At 43.3% G+C, this 21,585-nt stretch overlaps 3 protein-coding genes and 1 pseudogene across 3 annotated transcripts in view; 1 reads left to right on the plus strand and 3 right to left on the minus strand.

The window, feature by feature from the left end:
• Nucleotides 1-959: 959 nt before the first annotated feature.
• LOC6051766 lies at nt 960-2,859 on the minus strand (annotated as a pseudogene).
• A 1,364-nt stretch (nt 2,860-4,223) lies between these two features.
• Nucleotides 4,224-4,857, minus strand: LOC6051761 (transmembrane protein 234 homolog). Its single transcript, XM_001868113.2, has 2 exons — nt 4,397-4,857; nt 4,224-4,344 (listed from the first exon to the last, which is right to left on the minus strand). Exons 1-2 carry the CDS (start codon nt 4,758-4,760, stop codon nt 4,277-4,279), a joined length of 432 nt encoding a protein of 143 aa, XP_001868148.2. The 5' UTR covers nt 4,761-4,857; the 3' UTR covers nt 4,224-4,276.
• A 265-nt stretch (nt 4,858-5,122) lies between these two features.
• LOC6051762 overlaps nt 5,123-21,585 on the minus strand; it is a 36,470-nt gene continuing 20,007 nt past the window's right edge. The window contains exons 2-10 of the mRNA XM_038253826.1: nt 12,255-12,339; nt 11,716-12,132; nt 7,261-9,221; nt 7,074-7,202; nt 6,731-7,020; nt 6,530-6,671; nt 6,163-6,473; nt 6,010-6,101; nt 5,123-5,953 (exon numbers count right to left, since the gene is read on the minus strand). Of these exons, the coding sequence (XP_038109754.1) occupies nt 5,451-5,953; nt 6,010-6,101; nt 6,163-6,473; nt 6,530-6,671; nt 6,731-7,020; nt 7,074-7,202; nt 7,261-9,221; nt 11,716-11,878 (3,591 nt within the window). The 5' untranslated portion in view covers nt 11,879-12,132; nt 12,255-12,339 and the 3' untranslated portion in view covers nt 5,123-5,450. The remainder of the gene's footprint in view (nt 5,954-6,009; nt 6,102-6,162; nt 6,474-6,529; nt 6,672-6,730; nt 7,021-7,073; nt 7,203-7,260; nt 9,222-11,715; nt 12,133-12,254; nt 12,340-21,585) is intronic.
• On the plus strand, nt 14,792-16,764 carry LOC6051763 (trypsin-7). Its single transcript, XM_001868115.2, has 5 exons — nt 14,792-14,994; nt 15,051-15,453; nt 15,509-15,653; nt 15,924-16,116; nt 16,396-16,764. Exons 1-5 carry the CDS (start codon nt 14,792-14,794, stop codon nt 16,718-16,720), a joined length of 1,269 nt encoding a protein of 422 aa, XP_001868150.2. The 3' UTR covers nt 16,721-16,764.

Consider the following 21,585-nt stretch of genomic DNA (forward strand, 5'->3'; position numbering starts at 1 on the left):
GCAACGAATTCCATCCAAAATTTTTGCAATTCTGAATTAATAGTTTTCCGAAATGTTCAACTTTTCAGCATTCAAAACAGTGCTGAAAAGTACTACTTTTCACAATTGTGTTTTTTTTTTTGTGTGGAAAAGTAGGCCGTTTCGTCTCTCCCGAAGGACAGGAAAAGAAAAAGCTGAATTCTGGAGCAATACGAGAAAAGGGCGGATTAGCATTTTGACAGTTTGAACTATTTTGTTAATACTCAATTTTTAGGATTTTTATTTACAAAACTCGAAGTGTAAAACAATAGCTGGCCTTCCCAGCTACTTTTCAACATTTCATTGTTTGGTAAATAGTCAGTTGTTGTCTCGGAGTTTCGAAAACACTCGAAAATGAATTACAAAAATTAAAGCGGCCAGCCCTACTGCGCCGTATTTACCGCAGAGAGGATTTTGAGAACGGATCACGTTTCACAGAATCTACAGGGGAGGAAGGATGCGTGGACATAACGCTCCGATTTATGATTGCATTCGTGTTGTGCAGGGTGTGTTGTGTGTAATAATATATGATTTAGGAGGAAGGCGTGGGGCCAGGCCAAGACCAAAGCTGTCCCAAATCGCATTTCACTCCACTCGCTGGCCACCTCTTCAGGAAAACAGGATTCATCAACGAAGCAGCCCACGAACACTTCCAAACTCCCTCATTATGGCGCTGGCCGGTCGGCTGCTTGATTCGAGCTTTTAGAACTTTTTTTTTCCTTTCACAAAAAACACAAAAACCTTACAAGCTATTTGTTTTTCCTTTCCATAAACACATCTTTTGACGTTTCGGAAATAGGAGGGTGTCTTTTGAGCTCAAAACAATTTTATTTTTATTATATTTAAAATTTTATTTAGTATTCAAACATTTTCAAACAGTGCAAAGGTTAACTAAAAATCACGAGCAGTTCAACAAGCATAACACAAAGTCAAGGAACGCATTAGTACAAGCTTCGCACGGTCGTGATCCGCTCGGCCGGCAGGGACCCACGACCTTGACGAAGCATTAGAACCGGACGCACCAGACAGTAGTACAGCAGCTCAACGAGGCTAAGCAAGCTGACTCCCATGCACAGACCCAGAACTCCGCCACAGTTGGCAATAAAGTCCGTCCAGCCAAACAGCTCGTTGCGCTTCATAGCCATGTACTGAGCCTGCTTGAAGTAAATCCCCAGCTTGGCGAAGTTTATGCTGCAAATTAAAAAGATCCTTATACATCTGGACGACTGTTCAAATAGTTACAAACCTGGTAATGTTCTTCAGCACATCCGCTGGGATTCGTGATTTGTAACGCAGCTCAAACGACTTAAGAAAATCGTACTTGGTTTGGGTGATCTCGGTGTCGTACTCGATCGAGTTGCATGCTGGTAGACAACGGCACTGATCTACGCAAAGCGATTCCTTCCCGATACTTTCGCTCGCGATCAGCAGTTGAACTTTATTCTCAGCCTGGATGCAACACTCAAGTTGATAGCTTTCGCAAATCTTAGTCCTTCCATCGTGAGGCATCGAGAACCGGACGCAACTGCACAGCTTACGAGTGTAGTTTGTGAGGCATTCCAGCTCGCAGTTGGCCTGATTGTAGATCGCAAAGAACTGGAGCTTGCGTTCGTGGCTGAAGAAGCAGCGGCGTCGGGAAGGGGTATAGCTGTGTAATGATTTTGACGTAAGAATGATCTCTGGTTTGATCACGATTGTAACTTCGTGGTTGAACGTTAAGCGGAGAAATTTTTTCGAAGTTACGGGATATTCTGCTGGGGAGTGCAGCAATACCTTGAAACCTTGAGCTTCACGACAGTGGTAATCCTCGTATGATGTTGGGATCTGCAGCTGTAGGTAGATTCCTGATTCGAATCCTGAACCTAAGATTCGACTCGGAAAGGTTAGAAGGCCTGCTCGTGGATCGTACCCATCGTCTAAAGATCAGCTTGACGAATTGTACAAATTCGTAGAGTAGTGGTAATCGTTATGAAGATTCTCCTCCCGGAAAATCTCCTTCTGTGGTAGAAGATTGAAGGTATAACAAATGCCTTCATCTGTTAACGTTTCCTTGAACCTATCTATACAAGAGTACATGCTCATTCGGCACTGCAACAGGACTTTCTTGGGCTTTCCTGGGGATATCCGCCGTAGCGTTTCCACGATGTTACCTTGCAAGTTATACTTTGCCAGCATGGATTGATAAGGTTTGTGATGGTAATGGCGATCGCAGATTTGAATCAAACTCAACAATGTTTGAATCCTGAAAGCATTTCCCATCATTCAATGAATCAACTCATTTAAAATACTCACTCTTCTTCATTAACGGTATCTTTTCCTGTATTCCCTTCGAAAACCTTCTCCGACAGAGCCGAAAAGTTCAAACACTCCGGGCGGAACTTTGTCTCCGGGCAGATCGTCACCGCTGGGAAGGGAATCTGCAGCACGGACGTGGGCTTCTCGTCGAAGCTCACAATGACCGGTTTGTGCTCCCAGCGGTAGTAGATGTTCTGGATGAGTCGCGCACAGCCGTAGATCGATAGGATGAGCATCGCGACCCACCAGAAGCGTTCCCAGCGGGATCGTTGCGCGGATCCAATGTAGTTGATGCAGTGGATTGAACTGTGCGAGCAATATTCTCGGAACAGGTCACCGATTCGCTTGCGGAGGGTGGTTAGAGGATTTATTGATTTTGATTCCTTAGGGTTTGGGAATTCCTTGATGTAGAGTGGCAAAACCGTGTTAGGGGTTAATTTATTATATGTTTGTACTTTTGTCTGGAACATTTTTGCTTCTATTCTGTGACAAATGTGAGTATGGAATGATTTGTGTTTCAACAAATTTTGACCAGGATACATCCATTAGTTAATCAATTTGACTAACGACTATTTCATTGCTTTAATGCTAGTGCACTCTGTTCATTAGGTAATCACAATGTAAATGAAAAAACCAAATCGACATTAACACCTTATAATGTGACCCCTCTGAAACCTTGCGTGTATCGTTCTTTTTGCGACAAGACTCCGCCTCCCGGGACTCCTAAGTGTGAGGGTATATGGCACAAGGAGAGGGCACCGAATTCCTATACACTCAAACTACGATGGTTTAACACTGTTTGTTTGTTGTTAAACGAACGGGGTTACTTTTTAGTTTGACACCATGGCTTTCTACCAAAGCAAGATGGCGAGTACCTATGATATACAGCCTTGGTTTGACACCCCTTTTACACGGAATGCACACACACTACCAAACGTTTCTTTTCTTATAGTGTGCGTGAGCGCCGTGTAAAAAGTGACAGTTCGTCACTTTTTAGTTTGACTTTGACCAACCAACGGGGTACAAAGTAAAAAAGGGTCAAACGAAAAAGTGAGTAACCACCGGGTAGAGTGTATTTACAATTGTAATTCTTTGCGTCCGCCTCGGGATTCGAACCGGTGACCTCTGGATTGTGAGAACAGTGCGCGGCCTGATTGATTCACACAGGCAGACGTAACAATGTAAATAATGAACAGCAATAACATTAGGTGTAATTTATTTGAACAACGATTTGTTTTTGTACAAATTTGCAATTAATCTTTCCCCTTTATGTCCGGCAAAAACCGATCATGTTGCATTAAAAGTACAAAGTTTCCGTTTGGTCCTTAGTTTAATTGAAATCGTAGTTGCAAACAAATAAATATTTTTTTCATCAATTCAAAGAGATTATCATGAGAGTAATATAATTATAACAAAAATATTGCTAGAAAAAAAATTAAATTATTTAATATAATATCCAGTTTTTACATCCATGAAAAACAGAAATTCTGCATACTTTTAATTGAAAACAAAACATAATTACTCGAGAATTTGGATTTCGACTTCTTATTTCTGAATATCAATATTATTTGTTAATTTTTCGATTTGATTTTCTTCAGTTATTAAAAAACACAAAATTAGTGGAAGCATTAAAAACTCATAATTTTTCATTGCAAAGCAACACGAACATATTCACTAAGTTTTAAATGTTTACAGCTATGACAAGCCTGTTTCCGATTGAAGTCACTGATCTCACTCAAAGCGATTTTAATTGGATGCCTGCCATCTTATGTAAACTGCAATTTGTCGAAGATGTCACTTTACAATTTGAACACAATGAATATAAATCAACTGCTATTTTTACTTTCACACGGCATGTCATGGTAGAGTAAACAAACAAATGGCTTATTTTGATTTTATTTCATGTTTTTTTTTTTATTAGATCAACGATAACAAGTTCCTTTCAAGTCATTTCTAGCTGATATCACATAACTTTTTCTATACTGCATAAAATTGTTCCTGCAATCACAAGACCCATTCCAGTGTAGGTTTCTAAAATAAAACAATGTTATTCATAAAAATATTTAAAAATCTCAAAACTCACTCCAACTTCCACCCTGTTCCCCCAGCATCCGCGCCGAAATGGCCGTAAACACAAACGTCAACGAGTTGGCCGCCGGAACGACCAGCGACAGCTCCGACCGCTGCAGGGCAAACACGTACACCACACTTCCGGCCTGGTTCAGCGCCAGCGGAAGCAAATACTGCCAGCGGGACAGCAAAAACTTGAGCTCCAGCCAAATCTGACCCAGCCTGGTGTCCGCCTGGAGACTATTCACACCGAGCGTTCCCCGCCGGATAAACGGATTGGTGGCGCCCCAGAAGATCGCCACTACGACGATTAGCAGCAGCGAGATAAGATCCGGTGGCGGTTTGCTGCTATCGGCCGGGGCTGCGTCCGCGAGCATTTTCTTTCATTATTTTTGGGGATTTTCTGGATATTGAATTGATGATATTCGTTTATGAACCTAACAAGTTTGTTGCTTGTTTACACAACAGTAAACATATGAGTTTGACGTTTGAAGCTTCAAGGAGGAACGCCGCTGAAGTGAAACGAGGAACTCAGCGCTCAGGAACTCACCTTCAACATCAGCGTTCAGTACTCAAACTTGTTTTTTGGAGGTGGCGACTCCATCTGGCGGACAATAGCTAAACGTGATACAACGTGTATTAATGCTGGTAGACTCATGTGTAGTAAATCAGAAAAGTTTGAGATTTGAGAGATTTAAAACTAAAATATGTAGTCCCTTCAGAAAAAAAAACTCACGTCTTAGTGCATATCTCGAGTTTGACTCATTCTTTATTACATTTTAGTACACATATTTTATCCTTTTTGCTAGTTAAAATTTCTCACAAAACAAACGTTATACTTTTCTGTAACAATTTCCCATCTGCTGTTATACTTTTACGCAAAGATAGTAGAGGTGATCAGCTTTTAAAATATCCAAAACATCTAATTAAAACTCACTCTACCACGTGTGTCGATCACAAACAATAAATAGAAATCCGTGAGAAGTTGCTTAAAACGAGGGAGGATTACTTTTACATCTGTCGCGATTAGATTTTCGTCAGCGTGTTGTGTTAAACGCGCACGCGGGTTAGATTCTCCGATGCTTCTGCAGCGTGTTAGTTCTCGAGCTACTGGATTGCGCGGCCGTCAGCGACCTCCTCGGCAGCGAGTGCGTCTGATGACCTCCGCTACGATGAGGAGTTCCACCACCACCACCACTGCCGTACCCGGTCCTCGAATTCTCGAACGACGAACTCTTGTCCGAGTCCAGATCGTCTTTCGATCCGGTGTGACTTCGGCGCGTCTTCTGCTTGGTGCGACTCAACGTCGACTGGCTGTGGGATCGGTTCTTCAGCGGGCGTGGCAGCGTAGACACCGGTCGGGACACCGTCTGCTGCTGCTGGTGCTGGTCGTTGTGGTAGTTGATCTCGTACCCTTCCCGGATGTGTTTGGGCTTCCACGGTGCTAGCACCGAGATCGAGCGCGAGATGGTCCGCGTCATCGGCTGGACCTTCTTCGAGCTGTTCAACGACTCCCTGGAGAAGGCCATCCGGTGCGCGTTTGCAATGTGCGGATGCGGGATGTCACCAACTGGAAGAGGCGTTGGGTAAGTGAGACGTTCAAAGGATCAATCTTACAGAACTCACCGGTTGTAGCATGCAGGAACACAACACTGCGTTGACTCTGCTGACTAGATTCGCCCTCAGTTCCGGAGCTATCATGAACGCGATCCGTCTCTCTACAAAAGATCAACCATTAGTACTACAAACAAACCCATCCCTTGCATCAACCGCTCTCACCTTGTCAGACTTCCTCGTCGCTCGAAGGAACGTGCCGGTTTTTGCGGTCCGGCCGGCGGTTTCCGGTGCTGCTGTTCGCTACGACTTCGGCTGGATCGTTGCTGGTGGTAGCGCTCCTGCGATTCCTGCAGATCAACGCTGTTCTCCCGCGATCGACTGTAGCTCTTGCGGCCACTAGCCGTAGCCCGCTCCGGGGTGTAGTCCCTGCTCATGCTGTGCTGCCGCCGGGCCGGATAGGTGGTCGACGGTGACGGTGAGCGCATCCTCGAGTAGCTCGTCGAGTGCTCGGAAATGTCGTAGAGATCTTTTCGCTGCAAAGACAAATTGTTACAATTTGATAAAAGTCCTCGCGGTCAAGTGATCTTACCTTGGGATCAGTTTGACGTACGTCTTCGTCCAAGTTCTGCATCGACGTAGATCTGTACCGTGTCTCTCGGATCTTTGGTGTCGCTTCCAAATCGTAAGCGCTTTGATATCTCTTGTCCACCTTAGATAGTGAAGACTTGGAACTGAAAAAGCAATCCATCGTTAGTCTACAATCAACCTCCAACAACTACGCCTAACTTACCGACTAGGTCTGTACGGTGCCTGATCGCCCAACTCGTTGTCGGTGTCGCCGAAGAAGCGCAGACTCTTCTGCTGCTTCGCTCCGCTCGCGGACTTTGCATCGGTGCTGAGCTGCGACTTCGAGTCGGACTTCTTCCGGGACAGCCGATCGAACGACTTGAACCAATCCGAGCGGGAAGCCTTCGCTTCGCTACCGCTGGTCTTGGTGCTCTTGAACGACAGCGACCGCTTCGTGGTCGATGGGCTGGACTTGGGCGTAGACAGACGCCGGCGCGTTGCGATGTCAGGGACCTGATGAAACATACAATTAATATATTTTCAAGGATCTTCTTAGTTGATCTCACCTTCGACTGGTACTGCTCCTCGTACCGCAGTCTGTCCTCACTGCGAACGCTACCATGCCTGGAGTCCTTCTTGTCCGATTCGCCCATCTTGACCAGCTTCTTCTTGGTTGAACTCATGAATTGTTTAACCTGAAACGACACAAGTTCTGTAAACACTTTCAAACCTCAGCCCAACCCACCACATTACCTTCGCCAAACCTCCGACCTTCTTGTCCTGCTTCAGCGACGACTTCAGCTCTTTACCGTGTCCCCGATCTGTCCCGTACTCGTCCAGCCGAGGATCGAACCGACTACCATCGTCAATGCTTCGCTCCCGATGAGAGTAGATCCGTCGTGGTTTCCGCAGGCAGCTTGTCGTATGGGCTCGCTCATTCCGTATCAATCCCTCGCAGGCCACAATGTTCTGCGCCAGCGAAAATTTTCGTCCCGTTGGGAATTCAGTGCTGAACGAATCCTTCCTGAAATCATTCTCTATCCCGGAGTCGCCTTTGTCCTGCCGAACGATGCTGTTGTCCTGCAGGTTCCGGGTAAAGTTCTGCACCTCCCTTCGCTCCACCGAACCATCCCGCTCGAACGTCGTCCTCGTAGTTTTGATGTCTTCCACATTCTTGCTCGGGTACTTGAACCGCTCGACGAACTCTTCCGCGTACGGCTTGCCGTCACGGTTGATCACCGTCTTGGTGACGAATGTCTCAACGTACTGATTCTTTGCATTCGAACGCTGTATCCGCCCTTCTTCGACGGGAGGTGGAGACACTGTACGTCGTCGGATCGGTGATTCGCTGGCCATCCGATCGACACTTCTCCGAACGAGTCCATGCTGGTGGTAGTTCTCGTACCGGGAGCTACCGGCTGCTCTTCCCAAGTCTCGTTCAGGTGACGCTTTGTCCAGCAGCTCACGGGATCCGATGCGGTTACGGAACCGTGACTGGAGGATCTCGCGACGTTGGCTGAGTTCGTGGAATTCCGGAAGGTACTCCTTTCCATCCGCTTGACCTCGGTAGCTGGTACTGTAGCTGTGTGTGACGTATCGCTCTGGAGCTGAATACTTTACGGTTGGGGTGATGTGATCTTCGTCGGAATTGGTGAACGAGTCTCCCGTGCTGGTTTTGACGTACGACGTAGAGAACCGTTTGCTGTAGTCGATTCCGAGTCCTTCGTCTTCGTCGCTTATGTTGTAGGTCTTGAATTTGGTTCGCGGAAAGTTGTCTGTTTCATCCAGGGTGTATTTAGGGAGCGGTGGACTGGGTCGCTTCATGGTGAGGTACTCCTTGGCGGCCATTCTACTGCTGTCGTCTTCGAGGTCTTGGATTGGACTAGATTTTTTGACTTCTTCGTCACTGGCTACGTATTGGTTGCGAACGGTGTGCTTCTCCTTGCCTTCATTACTGAGGACGACCTGGGCGTAGACTATGGGTTCCCCAGGTCGGGTGTACGAGAAGCCGTCACGGACGATCTGTGCCGGTGGAGGTGAGGTGTGTCGTTCGCTGGACAGTCGTTTCACGATGTTCTCCACGGTAACTCCTTTGGTGAGGTTCGGCTTTTCCGGCGGAAGCTGGGAACTGTGCAGTCTTTCCTGGGATTTGGACGTTTGACGCAGCAGTGCGATCGTTTCCATTACTGGCTTTGAAGTAGCTCGGGCTGGGAAGGCTTCCTGGGTGTACGCCGTCAATGGATCTACGGGCTTGGTGTATTCCAGTGGGGATGCCTCGATGATCGGAGTTAGTGGGTCATTTTTAAGCTCCTGTGTGTTCCGACGAGGTGTTCTACGGTCCCGTACTGGACGACCTTGCCCAACGTCACTCTTGCTACGCGTTACGGTCGGCCTAGGTTTGTCTTCAACCGGCTTCGCACCGCTTTCGGTCTTCGTCGTCGCTTTGAACAGACTCAGCAGGTTCTTCTGCGGCTTCTTGGACGCAGCGTCACTGGAGCTACGCGTGACAGTCGCCTTGTCACGTGACTTTCTCAACGGAAGTGAGTTGAATTTGTCCTCCTGAGAGTCTGTGCTACGCACGCGGTTCCGATCGATACGATCCGCTTGAGCGAGCACAAATTCGGCCTCCTTGCGGAGTGCCTCGGCGGACAAGTTCTGCGGTTCCTTTCGAACAGCTGAATTGGTTGGAAAGGTTCGTGGTTCCGAACGAGATCCTGCAAAAATGAATTATGAAATTAAAGTATTTTAAGCAGAAGCTAAGGATATCATTAAGGTTGCGGGGTAAGGTAGCCTACACCAATTGACCCGGCGCTCATCCGCGATTGGCCACAACAAGCTCTCCAGTTTGGAGTACCCCCCTCAATGCATAGATGACCCACTCTCGCGCACGATCATCCTTGACCGTCAACAAGACGCGTCGCGACGATCCAAGCACGCTTCGACGGACCCACTTGGCCGTAATTTACGAGACTAGTAGGCTTTGTTTGAGCCCCAACCCGCAAATCAACGCATCCAGGGCCTACTACAGCCAAACTGCACCTCGCAGAAGGTTATTATTTATGCATCGCGCCAAAGTGCTACCTCTCCAAGAGCCCCCGAAGTCTCTCTCGGAGGTGTTGTTGTTGTTGTTGCGCGTTGTTGTCTAAGGGCGCGGACAAGGCAAAAGTACCAAAGTAGCACTTGTTTGTTTTTCTTTTCTCCCCAGCCTACTGCGAAGCTGCTCACCAATTCCGTCCAAAGCGGCCCCAAAGGAGGAGAAAAGTGGTGTTTATGTGCTCTTTCTCTTCCGAGGGGCCCGCTACGATCGGTCCGTGTAGGTGGCCAATGGTTGGCCAAGTGGCCCCTGGTAGCATGAATAAATCAACGAGGTTCGCGCGCCGCCGCCGCCGCCGACTATGTTTTATGCTAAGCGGAACATAATTTCGAACAGCTAAAACGCTTAGGAGGACGCCTTCTGTGGTGGCGAGCTATAAATCGAATCAACGGCAAGCACACTGTGATTCGCGGGCCTTCACAAATAAGGTATTTGGGCTGGGCAATTTTGCGATGACGTTAATAAATTGGATTGGGCCGGAAATAAATCAGGAGGGCAAACAGAATGAGTTTGAAGTTCACTACAATGTTGTGCTGTTGGGATATTGCTGCAGTTGAATGTGATCATTTAAAAAATCGTTTTGCTCAGCAATCTCAAAGGTAAGTTTCAAAACCCTTTTTTGTAAATTTTAGTTAAAAAAACAAACAATGAAGCTTGAAAATGACCACACTACATTATAAATGATTCTTAGAGCAAATTTCAAATACTTATAAAAATCATGCCTCTAAAAAATATCAAAAAACAGTTTTAGAAATTTTATTTTATTTTTTTGACAAGGTCAATATCTTACTAAGAACAGTAAAATTGCATTTCCTGCTTTACTTTTAACAAGATTAAACCTAAATCAAACTCAATCGTTCCGATTTGACCGCAAAACCGTCCGATCCACATAGCCCTCCCACGGATCAGTCGCGTGGTGGCCTGCAAAACTTCCGCTCGTAAAATAGCGGCTAGTTTTACGGAACCGCACCAAGATCTTCCTACGTTACGTAAGATCAAGATCATTTCTCGCCCACGAAGAATCTGGATCGCACGTCGATTTCACGTTTATTGTAACCCACCGCGATTTCTCATTGTTCCGCCATATGTAGAGTCTTGGCCTGCTCTACGGTGGAGATTAGCATTTCTCAAGGCTTGCTATGGGTGTTCCGACGACCGGCAGGTCGGAGTGAATTAGAATTCCTCGAATCCTCCCTCCTGAACCAGCGGAGTGCGCAGCATGATGACATGTGCTATTAGTTAAGTGATTCTCCCCGCGCCGTGGTTCCATTCTAGCGGAACCAAATCCTAACCTCGTCCGAACCCGACCCGGGCGAAAAACGACGAGGCGAGGAAGTTTATAGCGTTAAATTCTTGTTTTGTAAATTTGCATCTTCCCCCTCGCTCGGGGACTGAAAATGTGGGCACAAAGTCGAGGAAATGAACACGGCATCAGAACGGCTCTGAACTCTTCTTATCTGGCCCGGCACACTGCCACGCATTTCAGTCGGAATGACGTAAGGCGGCGCTGTTAATTGTCAAGTGTCATTAGGTCTAACAAATTGTGCTAAAATGTCCGGCACATTTCCGTGCCGCAAGTGTGGAATTCCTGGGCGCATGTCTGGGAATAACAGGATTTCCAGACACTCTGATTCATGCTGTGGAGGTCGAACTGTCCGGGAGATACTTGCTCTAATGACAATTAAGAAAGTGGTGTTCCCCTAGGTAGCAACAATGTCACTTTGACAGGAGTTGTAACCGAGGGGTGTGTTTTCCATCGTGTGGTGATCAATGTATCTTTTATACTTTTTGACAAAAGTAGCAAGTGTTGAGCCCCTTGGTTGGTAACTGTCTCTTTGACAGGTTACACGAGTAACCAAGGGGTGCGACAGTGTATTTTTTAAAGGTGAATATAAAAATTAGCAATACAAGCCCAAAACAAACCAGCTAAAGCGCAAACTACAATTAGACGTAGTTAGTGGAGGTGCTACAACAGGAACTGTGCAATTCAACGCAAAACAGGAAGCTAATTAGTCGGTTAGCGTGCATTACAAACGAACATCGGATGACAACGTCAAAACTCAAAAAACGGCACAAACAAGCGTAACAGTACAGAATACAAAATTTTGACAAACCAATTCTTTTGACATGCACGTCCCGATTGAAGGACACAGTCCGCGGTCCGGCTGCGGAGGCGGCAGCAGAGGTCACAGGGGTCACCGGCCCGTTGCTCTGCGGCGGCGTAGTCGTTTTTGAACTGCTTCCGAGGGTGCCGACCGCGTGGGCAACATCCGTCATTCTGCGCTAGCGCGAACCAAAGCCGGCCACCTAACCTAACCTCAACCGCGCATGCTCTAGAGATTCTACTCCCAGCTCTAATAGGTCCTCCTTTTGGCCACTCTACAGGCTCATTATACCGCGGAAAAAGGGAAAAGGTATAAGGTAGGCTGTGAACTACGAACTACGAATGTCTACGGTTGCTTCGATTCATCTATATTTACATATACGAAACGACCTAACCTACAAAGTATGCCAACCAGCACAGAGATAATCTAGGATTTGGAAAAGAGGAAACATTTGGGAAAGTACTCGAGTGAGTCATGTTTCGTTAATGTGCTAAATCATGCTAGTGACTTTAAATTCGTTGCAAGAAGCCAAGCCAGACCATACTTACGTTCTGTGCGGTCCTATTGTCTTATCCACTAGTCAATCAGACTTCTTTTCAGGTACTTATTTTTGCGCAATGTCTCGAGGTCAGTCTGGAATAAAAGGAAGAAAAAAGAGAAACAACATAAATTGATTGATCACAAACCCGGCAATCGATCATGGACCCCCCAAACGCGGAATATCCTCAACCACCCCTCTGTCATAACCATATTCATATCTTTCGAGGTCATCGCGGAGGCTTCTTCTGGTTGAACTCTGCGCAGGCATCCCCATTATCAGAGAGTCCAATGTACTCCCCGCGAACCAACAAGGTCTCTCGGATGCATCTGCCATATACATTTCACTGTAGGCAGTTATTGGTCATTAACAACAACAACAGCATCTACAGCAGGGGTGACCAAAGTACGGCCCGCGGGCCAAACGTGGCCCGCGAGGTGATTTTTTGTGGCCCGCGGACTCATTCTGAAAGATCATGTAAAGTAGCCCTTCGACCCATCCGTAACATGATTTTAAAATTCTTATAAATTTAGACTATTTTTTGTGAACAACTTTATTTTTGTTTATTTATCTTAAATAAATGGTTTATCCATGCTTTGATTCCGACTATATGACACAAATATTTTGTTGAAAAATATATTTTAATGAAAGTTTAAATGTGATTTAAAATTGTAATTTCGTCAAAAAAAATCATCCAACCTTTCTGGAAATGAGTTATAAAACGTTCAAATTTTACTAAAAAAATAGCAAAAACATAAGGATTTACTAGTTAAAAAGTTACAACGCATCATTTCTTTCTGGGCTAAGCCTCAAACTTATTTTACCCTTAGAAACTTTTAATCTCGGGATGCGAACTTATGACATTTGTGTTATGAATGTAATTGTCAAACGTCTGATAAAAAATATGGAAAATTTTATTGGAATTTGAAGAATAATTGTTGAAATCCCCTTTTGCAATGATATATGTTATTTTTAGGCACACTAAAAATATTTTTTATGTTTTCCCCTTTTTTTTAAATAATAATTAAAATTTAAAGAAAAATACAAGTGTTGATTTTTTCTTAAATTTTCATTATATTTGAAAAATTACTCATCTTAAGCCACAAAATGATCAACCACCCTTAACCCGTGGTATTTTAACTTTTATCAAACATGTTTGCAGAAGCCAATTGCAATGAAAAGCTCATGGAAAATTTATAATTTTTTAAAGTTTTGTTGATTTTAATAAATTTAAACCAACTGAGTAGAAGCTTCTTTGAACAAAACTGTTGAGAAACTGTCATTTTTTGTTCTCTAATATTTAAATGACGAAAATTAAAAAAAAAAAAACAGAGTTATCTTAAAAAAATCAGCTTATCAAAGCATTTTCAGTCTTATAGATTATAATAACGTAATTCAATTTATTGCATAATTTTTTTTTCACAGTTGGCCCGCAAGCTTATGTGAGCTTCAAATTTGGCCCGCCATTCAAAAACTTTGAGCACCCCTGATCTACAGCGAGGTGGACGACCCAGAAGGAAGTAACCGCTCAAGTACATCGCACCAAATTTGCGTTGATCGTGAGCGCAGACGGGGTAATAGGGTGTAATATGGTTGTATGGAAAAAAAATGAAGTTGTACAAATTCAGCGAGCACAGCAATTTTTCAGTTCCTTTTGGGGTCCTAAACAACTCCCCAAAGTTTGGGAACGATTGGTTTAGTCCTCACTTTGCGCAAAGCGATTCAATTTTCCATATAAATTTGTATGGGATAAACCATTTTTTTGGATTTTGATATTTATAAAATCCACGTTTCACGCTGTACTAAAACCGGATTCATATTCGGATGCTCTGGAAGGTGCTCTACAACTTTCCCGAAGAGAGTATGGTGCTAACTTGCTCCTAAAAAAAGATACAGCGTGTTCAAAACTCGTCTAAAACGTGTTTTTTGCGCCAAAATCACGTTTTAGACGAGTTTTGAGGACGCTGTATCTTCTTTCAGGGACAAGCTAGCACCATACTCTCTTCGGGAAAGTTGTAGAGCACATTCCAGAGCATCCGAATATGAATCCGGTTTTAGTACAGCGTGAAACGTGGATTTTATAAATATCAAAACTCAAAAAAATGGGTTTTCCCATACAAATTTATATGGAAAATTGAATCACTTTGCGCAAAGTGAGGACTAAACCAATCGTTCCCAAACTTTGGGGAGTTGTTTAGGACCCCAAAAGGAACTGAAAAATTGCTGTGCTGGAAAATCGATTTTGATATTACACCCTAACGGGGTAATCGTAGTCGGCTGCGTGAAACGACAGGGGGTGCTAGAACAGTAGGCGACGACAATGACTTGATTTAGTCGCCGGATGACTAGATCTGGGTGGATTACCGTAGGAGTAGCGGATATTGTCAAGTACCAATTAGAAGAGCTTTGATTTAATCTAATTGTTGCACGCGTTGCAGAACAATGCTTAAGTGGTACATATGCCAGATTGATAGACGTTCGAGTACCCTTCACGTCCCTATAAATTGGATGATCCGGCCATAAATCAAGCAGTACTAAACGTTCAGAATGATTCGTTCATTGCTAATCATTGCTGCTTTCGCTGCACAAACGACTGTCGAATCTCGGATCGTCAATGGAAAGGTAGTCGACATCCGGGACTATCCACACCAGGTAGCCTTGTTGGACCCAACTGACCCGGAGGATGGTCAATTCTGTGGTGGCTCCATAATTGCGGAACGTTGGGTCCTGACCGCTGGCCACTGCGTTTGGTAAGAAGTGACACCTTAAAAATTTGAGCTACTTCAATCTTGTGGTCCTTTACCAGGTCGCTCCTAGTCTCACAGCTCGCTATCCGAGCTGGATCGTCATACCACGCCCGTGGAGGTCAGCTAATCGCCGTGACACGGAAGGTCATCCATCCCGACTACAACAGCGTGACTTTCGACAGGGATTACGCCCTGTTGAACCTGGCAAAACCGTTGGCCTTGAACGATAATGTGGCCATCGCCAACCTTGCGGACGCTGGTGAAGCCTTCCAGCCTGGAACTGTTTGTACCGTCAGCGGATGGGGCATGACGCTGTACAACGGGCCGGCGCACCAGCTACGGGCCGTCGATGTACCGATTGCCGACCACGATCGGTGTCGTAGGAATTACGATTCGAAACATGTCGTTACAAGTTATATGCTTTGCGCGGGATATGACGCAGGTGGGAAGGATGCTTGTTTGGTAGGGAATCTCCTTTGATGGATTTGGATTCATTAGTAACGATTCAATATTACAGGGTGATTCTGGTGGTCCGTTGACCTGTTTCGGGAAGGTGGCCGGAGTTGTGTCCGTCGGATGGGGATGTGCCGCTAGAGATTTGTACGGAATTTATGCTGACGTAGCGAAAGCACGTGACTGGATTCAATCCCAGATTAATGCATGAGAATAAAGTCTGATAATTTCATCAAAAATAGTAGTATTATTGATTTCGTCAGATACCACGTTATCACATCTTGTACTTTTCCCACGCGACACTTGAGTTTGATTGCCGAGTCTTGTTATCATCACGAGCATCTTGAAGCAATACGATTTTTCAAATAAATTGAACCGACTAATTTCAAGTATCAAGCCATACCAAGTATAAAATAAGCCGTCTATCGGGGAATTCCTCATACAAAATTTTGCAATGTTTCTCAAAGTTCTTCTACTAGTGGCTGCTGCTGTAGCAGTTCGCGCTGCATCCCCGGATGAGTTTCGCATCTACAACGGTCAAACCGCCTACATCCGGAACATCCCGCACCAGGTAGCCCTGCTGAACGTGTCCAAACCTGCCACGAATCAGCACTTTTGTGGTGGATCCCTGATAGGACCTCAGTGGATCCTAACTGCAGCGCATTGTGTTGTGTAAGTATTTCGAAGAGATTTTGGAGAAGTTATACCTGATTTATTTCTCTCGTAGTGACTACAAACCGGCAGAGCTGAATGTACGCGTAGGATCTTCCTACTTTGCTCAAAAAGGAAGAGTTGTTCCGATCTCAAGGATCGTGGTTCACCCAAGGTTCAAGCCTTCAAACATGGACAATGACTTGGCTCTGCTCAAGATAACCTACGAAGTGTTTGCAACTGGAGGAGCAATGCGGCTTTCCGTACCACTTCCGAAGTCCACCGAAGTGTTCGCCAAAGGAACCAGCTGTACGATCAGTGGGTGGAGAATGGACGTAAAAGTTCAGTCCTGAAGGAAGCTACCATTCCGATAGCGAACCGTAAGCTTTGCATCAGAAACTACGCTGGCGCACTGATATCCGTCACGGATAACATGATCTGTGCCGGATTTTTCAACGCTACCAAGGACACTTGCGCAGGTGACTCCGGTGGTCCACTGACCTGCAAGGGAAAGCTGGTTGGTGTAACGTCCTTCGGAAAAGGTTGTTCCGTGAAGAACTACCCCGGACTGTACGCCTCGGTTGCCAAGGCCAGAACTTGGATCACCCAAGAAACGGGAATTTGATACAAATATCGCAGAATAAAGACAACTTGAGCATCCCAAAAAAACTCAATCATTATCAATCGAAGGTCTCCAAATCAAATCTATGCTGAACAAAACGTCTTGCCCGGAGCAATCGGCCACTTGTGGCCGAAAGGAGGTTGCCTTCTAGCGCCAACAAACAGCAAACTGCGGTAGACCCCTCGGACCTTTTAAGGAGTCGTCAATGATTACCACTCACGGTGTGAGGCCCCACCGGAGTTTCAAGTGATCTTGTGCAGGTCTAACTTTTTTTTCTCGCCTCTCTCTGTTTGCGTCCAATCCAATGTCGGCGATGATAATGAAATAATGATTTGACGGAGGAAATAGACTTTGAGCGGATGTCCCCTGCTGCTTGTTGGGTGGTGGAGGGAAAAAAGAGCAGTCTGGACGTGATTCCGATAAAAATGTTAATGATGAGCTTAAAAGGAGTTTGAGCAATGATTAGACGACTGGGGAATGAAGATGAGTAGGCATTGACACACATTTGCAGTGAATTGTACTTTCGTAGAAGTATAATATTTCTAAAGGGGCTGTCCGCAAACCACGTGGACTATGCATGCCAATGTGACAATTGTCCACGTAGGTGATTTGAAATTTCCAAAATAAGTGGTTGGTGGATGGCCCCATATTTTCTCCAAACTATTGCTATTTAGAGAACTTAAAAATTTTCGAGATCAGGAGATCATTTCTGGAATCCCAATAAAAAAAAAACAAACGAATAACTATGAAAATCTACATCAAGAACAGAAAACAAACAAAAAAACATTTCTGATCAGAACTCAGTCTTGCATCACCAGCAGCACTCTCGTTGTTGATGCACAAAAGCTTCTTAATTTATTCCACACCACGTCCGACCGACCGGTTCTTCTCGCCTATATAATTCAATTAGCAGACCCCCTCCTGAGAAGTGACGACCTTCCGAAACGCTTCTTCTACCTCTACTGCTTCTTCTAGTCCATCACACCAAAAACAGCCAAGGGATTACAGCTGATGCTTGTTCAGATGCAATTTTTCCGCCGTGTCTAATGGACACTCTCAATTTCAGCCGAGAGTTCATCATCATTTCAGCAACGCCACTACTTCTTCAAAAGAGCTTTTGCCGAAAAAATAAAAAAAACGCCTCAAAACAAAGTCGAAGAATCGGCGAAGACGTGTGAAATATCGGCTGAAACTGCGATGATTGGAAAATTAGCAAATATTTCAAAGCAAACAAATTGGGTGAGGAAAATGATTCAACCCTCGAACAGCCAACTTCGTGACTTGATCGATTGGCGCGAAGCTAATCGATCCCAAAAGTTGCGACGATCTAGACCGCAGAATGATGATCTGTTTGGCGGATTTGACTTGGATAACGAACCTCACTGAGGAGCTGCTGATGGGTCACGATCGCTACCTGAATTACGACTGCGTGATCAAGAATGAATAAATCACAGAGAAAAAAATATAAATGCACAAATTAAAAACAATCCAACTTGATTTGATAAAATTTCCTTATTTTCAACTACTTCAAATTTAGATAAACTCACAATAAATTTGTACTGTGCAACTCAAACAGCAGCTGGTTGACGCAACCAGAAATCAATCGCGACGACGATGACGACGACGCGTCCCGTCAATCAATTGCGCGTCACGGGGCCTCGAGCCAAGTGGCCACGATTCGCACCAGAATGGGACTGCAAGACTGTAAAGCACCCGGGTAAGGTATCGTTTTGTTATTCTTGGCCGTCTTGTGTGTGTTTTAGGATTTGATTGAACTGATTTGCATTTTTCGTGCGAATTTGGCCATTGGTCGCATTTCCTGGAAGAGTTGGGGGATAGTATAGTTCTTCGTCATTTCTTCGATGAATAATAAAGATAATTGCTTGCTGACAGTTTGAATTTTGAGAATCAGGCATAAACTTTATTATTCATTTCGTGTGTTTGGTGAGCAATATTTTAATTTCGTGATGTCAGATAAAATTAATATTTTTGTTAGCTGCCAGTATGACTTCTCTTTGAATAGCTTTAAAATGAAGTTAATTTTTTTTATAGAGTTTTTTAGCCGAAGGCTGGTTCAACTATAGTATTGAAATTTCAATCAAATCTCTTAAAAATTAAAACATTGAAAAACTGACATCAGGATTTAAACTTTTGAAAAGTTCTAAGATTCATGACATGTTTTTGTTTTCAACCAAATAAGATGTAATTTCCAGAATCTTGAACCTTTGATCTGGATTTATTACAAATTTCGTTAATTTAGTTGACACATCAGAAAAAAAATGTTTTGAGGTCACAGTCGCAAAAACATCTAATAAAATCGTTAACAAATTTCAGACCTATCCTGTTAATTATAAAAATAGGTTGAAAACAACAAAAGTTATTTATTATTGAACAACAAAAAAAAGCTGTTGTCGTCTTCTTTAAAAAAAATTGAGGCCGCTGCAAATATTTTCCAAACATTAAATTCAAAAAACTTTAAAATTTTAATGAAAATAGAAGTCTAATCAAATGAAACAATTTGAAATGAATTTTCCTGTGTTTAAAATCTTGTTGAGCATGTCTGGGATCGATCAAAAATAATTTGCATTTCTGGGAAATACCGCTATACAGTACTGCAAAAAGTTTTTTTTCGTTAATACTTAGTTTTTTTTGAAAATTAATATGCAAAACAACTTAGAAGGTGAAACATGCATTTAAAATACTTTTTTCTATTCAAATTTTAATTCCATGGCTTGTAATTTCAATTTATATACATTTTTATTTTTTTGTAATTATTCATGAGAATCAAAATTAATCCGAATTAAAAGTATGAAATTCGGATAATTTAACCGCAAAACATAAATTTGCGATTTATTTTGTAAATTCACCCTGATTATTTTAAGCAACCATTGTTCTCTTAAATTTTTTATGTTCCTTTCTGTTTTTTTTTTTTAATTTTGGTTTCGAAATTTAAAAATAAGATAGGTTAATTTTACCTAAAAAAATGCTCCAGAAAGTCAATCACGCTTAAGTTGGTTTTATAATACAGTTGTAAAACGAAATCTATAAAAAAAATATATAATTTTCCGAATAAAAAAAACCGTTGCTTGCTCCACCTTCAGGAGGTTTGTCACGAGGTTTGTACCTTTCTCAAATTAATGTTTTTTTCTAGGTTACAATATCCGACCTTGAAATATTGAGATACTCAACATTTCGACGTCGTCGTGCTATCTTGTCGCACCCGCCATTTCGACGTTCCGAGAAAACGCGTTTTAATGTTTGACCTCGGATAAACAAAAAGTAGAGCACGCAATATAAACAATAACAAACACGTTTTGTTTGGCTGACCATTCTGTGCATTGTCCCGAAGTTTGGTTGAAATTGGTTGCTGGAGTCCCGAATTATAATTAAAAATGTTTACGGTAGTCTAACTTGTACGTGCGTCAAACGCGTTCTGATCTGAAATCCCTTTGGCCAATTGTCGCACTTACATCAATTTTCAGGGAGTGACAAGATAGCACGACAAGATCGAAACTACTTTCATAAGTAAAGTGACAAAAATGCACGAAGTTTTTTCGGTTTTTGTTGAATATATCAGGATTGAAATCGAATTTTGGGGATCTGTGAAGGTCAAAAGGTGAGACATTGTGAGCTGCACATGGCGTTCTTACCTCAATTTTGTCCAAAATGCACGTACGACAAGTTAGCACGATGGCGACGATTTGATAAGGTTGTCAGATCTTCAGTTTCTTAATCTCATCTAGAAGTTATTATAATTACTTGTCACTCGATTTATCCAAAGCTGGGTTCAAACATCGATTTCATCAAAAAAAATCATAAAATTTGCGATCCGGCCTCCTTTGATCCAAACAAGCAAGGTTTTTCATACAAGTCTCCATATAAATTTGAGGCTGTCCATAGAATAGTGCTATCCAAATATTCGAAAATTTGTACCCTGAGAAGCGATTTTCTGATTGATTTGGTGTCTTCGGCAATGTTGTAGATAATGAATAGGACTATTCAGAAAAAATAGGTACACAGAAAAACGGTGGCAATTTCCTCAACTCTTGAAAAAAATATTTTCAGATGTTTTAAATCACGGCTTACATTCAAAAGGCCCTAAACCATATGTTGGCCCTTTTGAAATGTCAATCGTGAACCTTAAAAATCGAAAAATATTGTTTTCGAATGCTTGTGAAATTTTTTCACGGTGTTAAATATTTAACATTAAAAACCTGATCAAAAGTTTTCATGAAACCATTGTTTTGAAATTTTTCGTACCATAGCATTTGAACACTTTGTTCGTGGTTCCCAAATTCACGAACGCTTGTTCACGATTTTGGAATCTTTTTTCTGCGTGTAGCAGAAAAGGTTCAGCTTCATGAAGAAGTAATCATTTTTTTCCTGCTAGCATTTCAAATAGCGCCATGTACATACAGCCTTTATGTAAAACATAGCGCTTTCTGAACGACGACGTTTACGACGGATTGTTTGATATTTAGCATATTTGGGATTTTTTAACATTTCTGAGTAATATTTGTCAGATTATTTTGTCCAAATTTCCTTACGAAAATAGCTAAACTGCCTCTCGTTAGGAACTAGAAATTATTTGCTTTAAAAAGCCAACATTAATTTAGTCAACTTTTATTGCAGAACTTCAATTTGAACAGCTCATAAACAACCCAGCAAACTTTACTGTCTACTCCGACATGACTCCACTAATCGAGTACCTCCGTTCATCTCAATTACACATATTAAATCACAATTTAGCCCATATAATTACGTCCCATGTTCGCGTAGCCATGAATCAGTTCAAAGCGATTACCTCCTCACTGAGCGGACTCAACGCAGCTATGAGGTAGTCATCACCCTCCGACGTCGCCATCGCC

Source organism: Culex quinquefasciatus, chromosome 2 (genome assembly GCF_015732765.1).
Source record: "Culex quinquefasciatus strain JHB chromosome 2, VPISU_Cqui_1.0_pri_paternal, whole genome shotgun sequence".
NCBI lineage: Eukaryota > Metazoa > Arthropoda > Insecta > Diptera > Culicidae > Culex > Culex quinquefasciatus.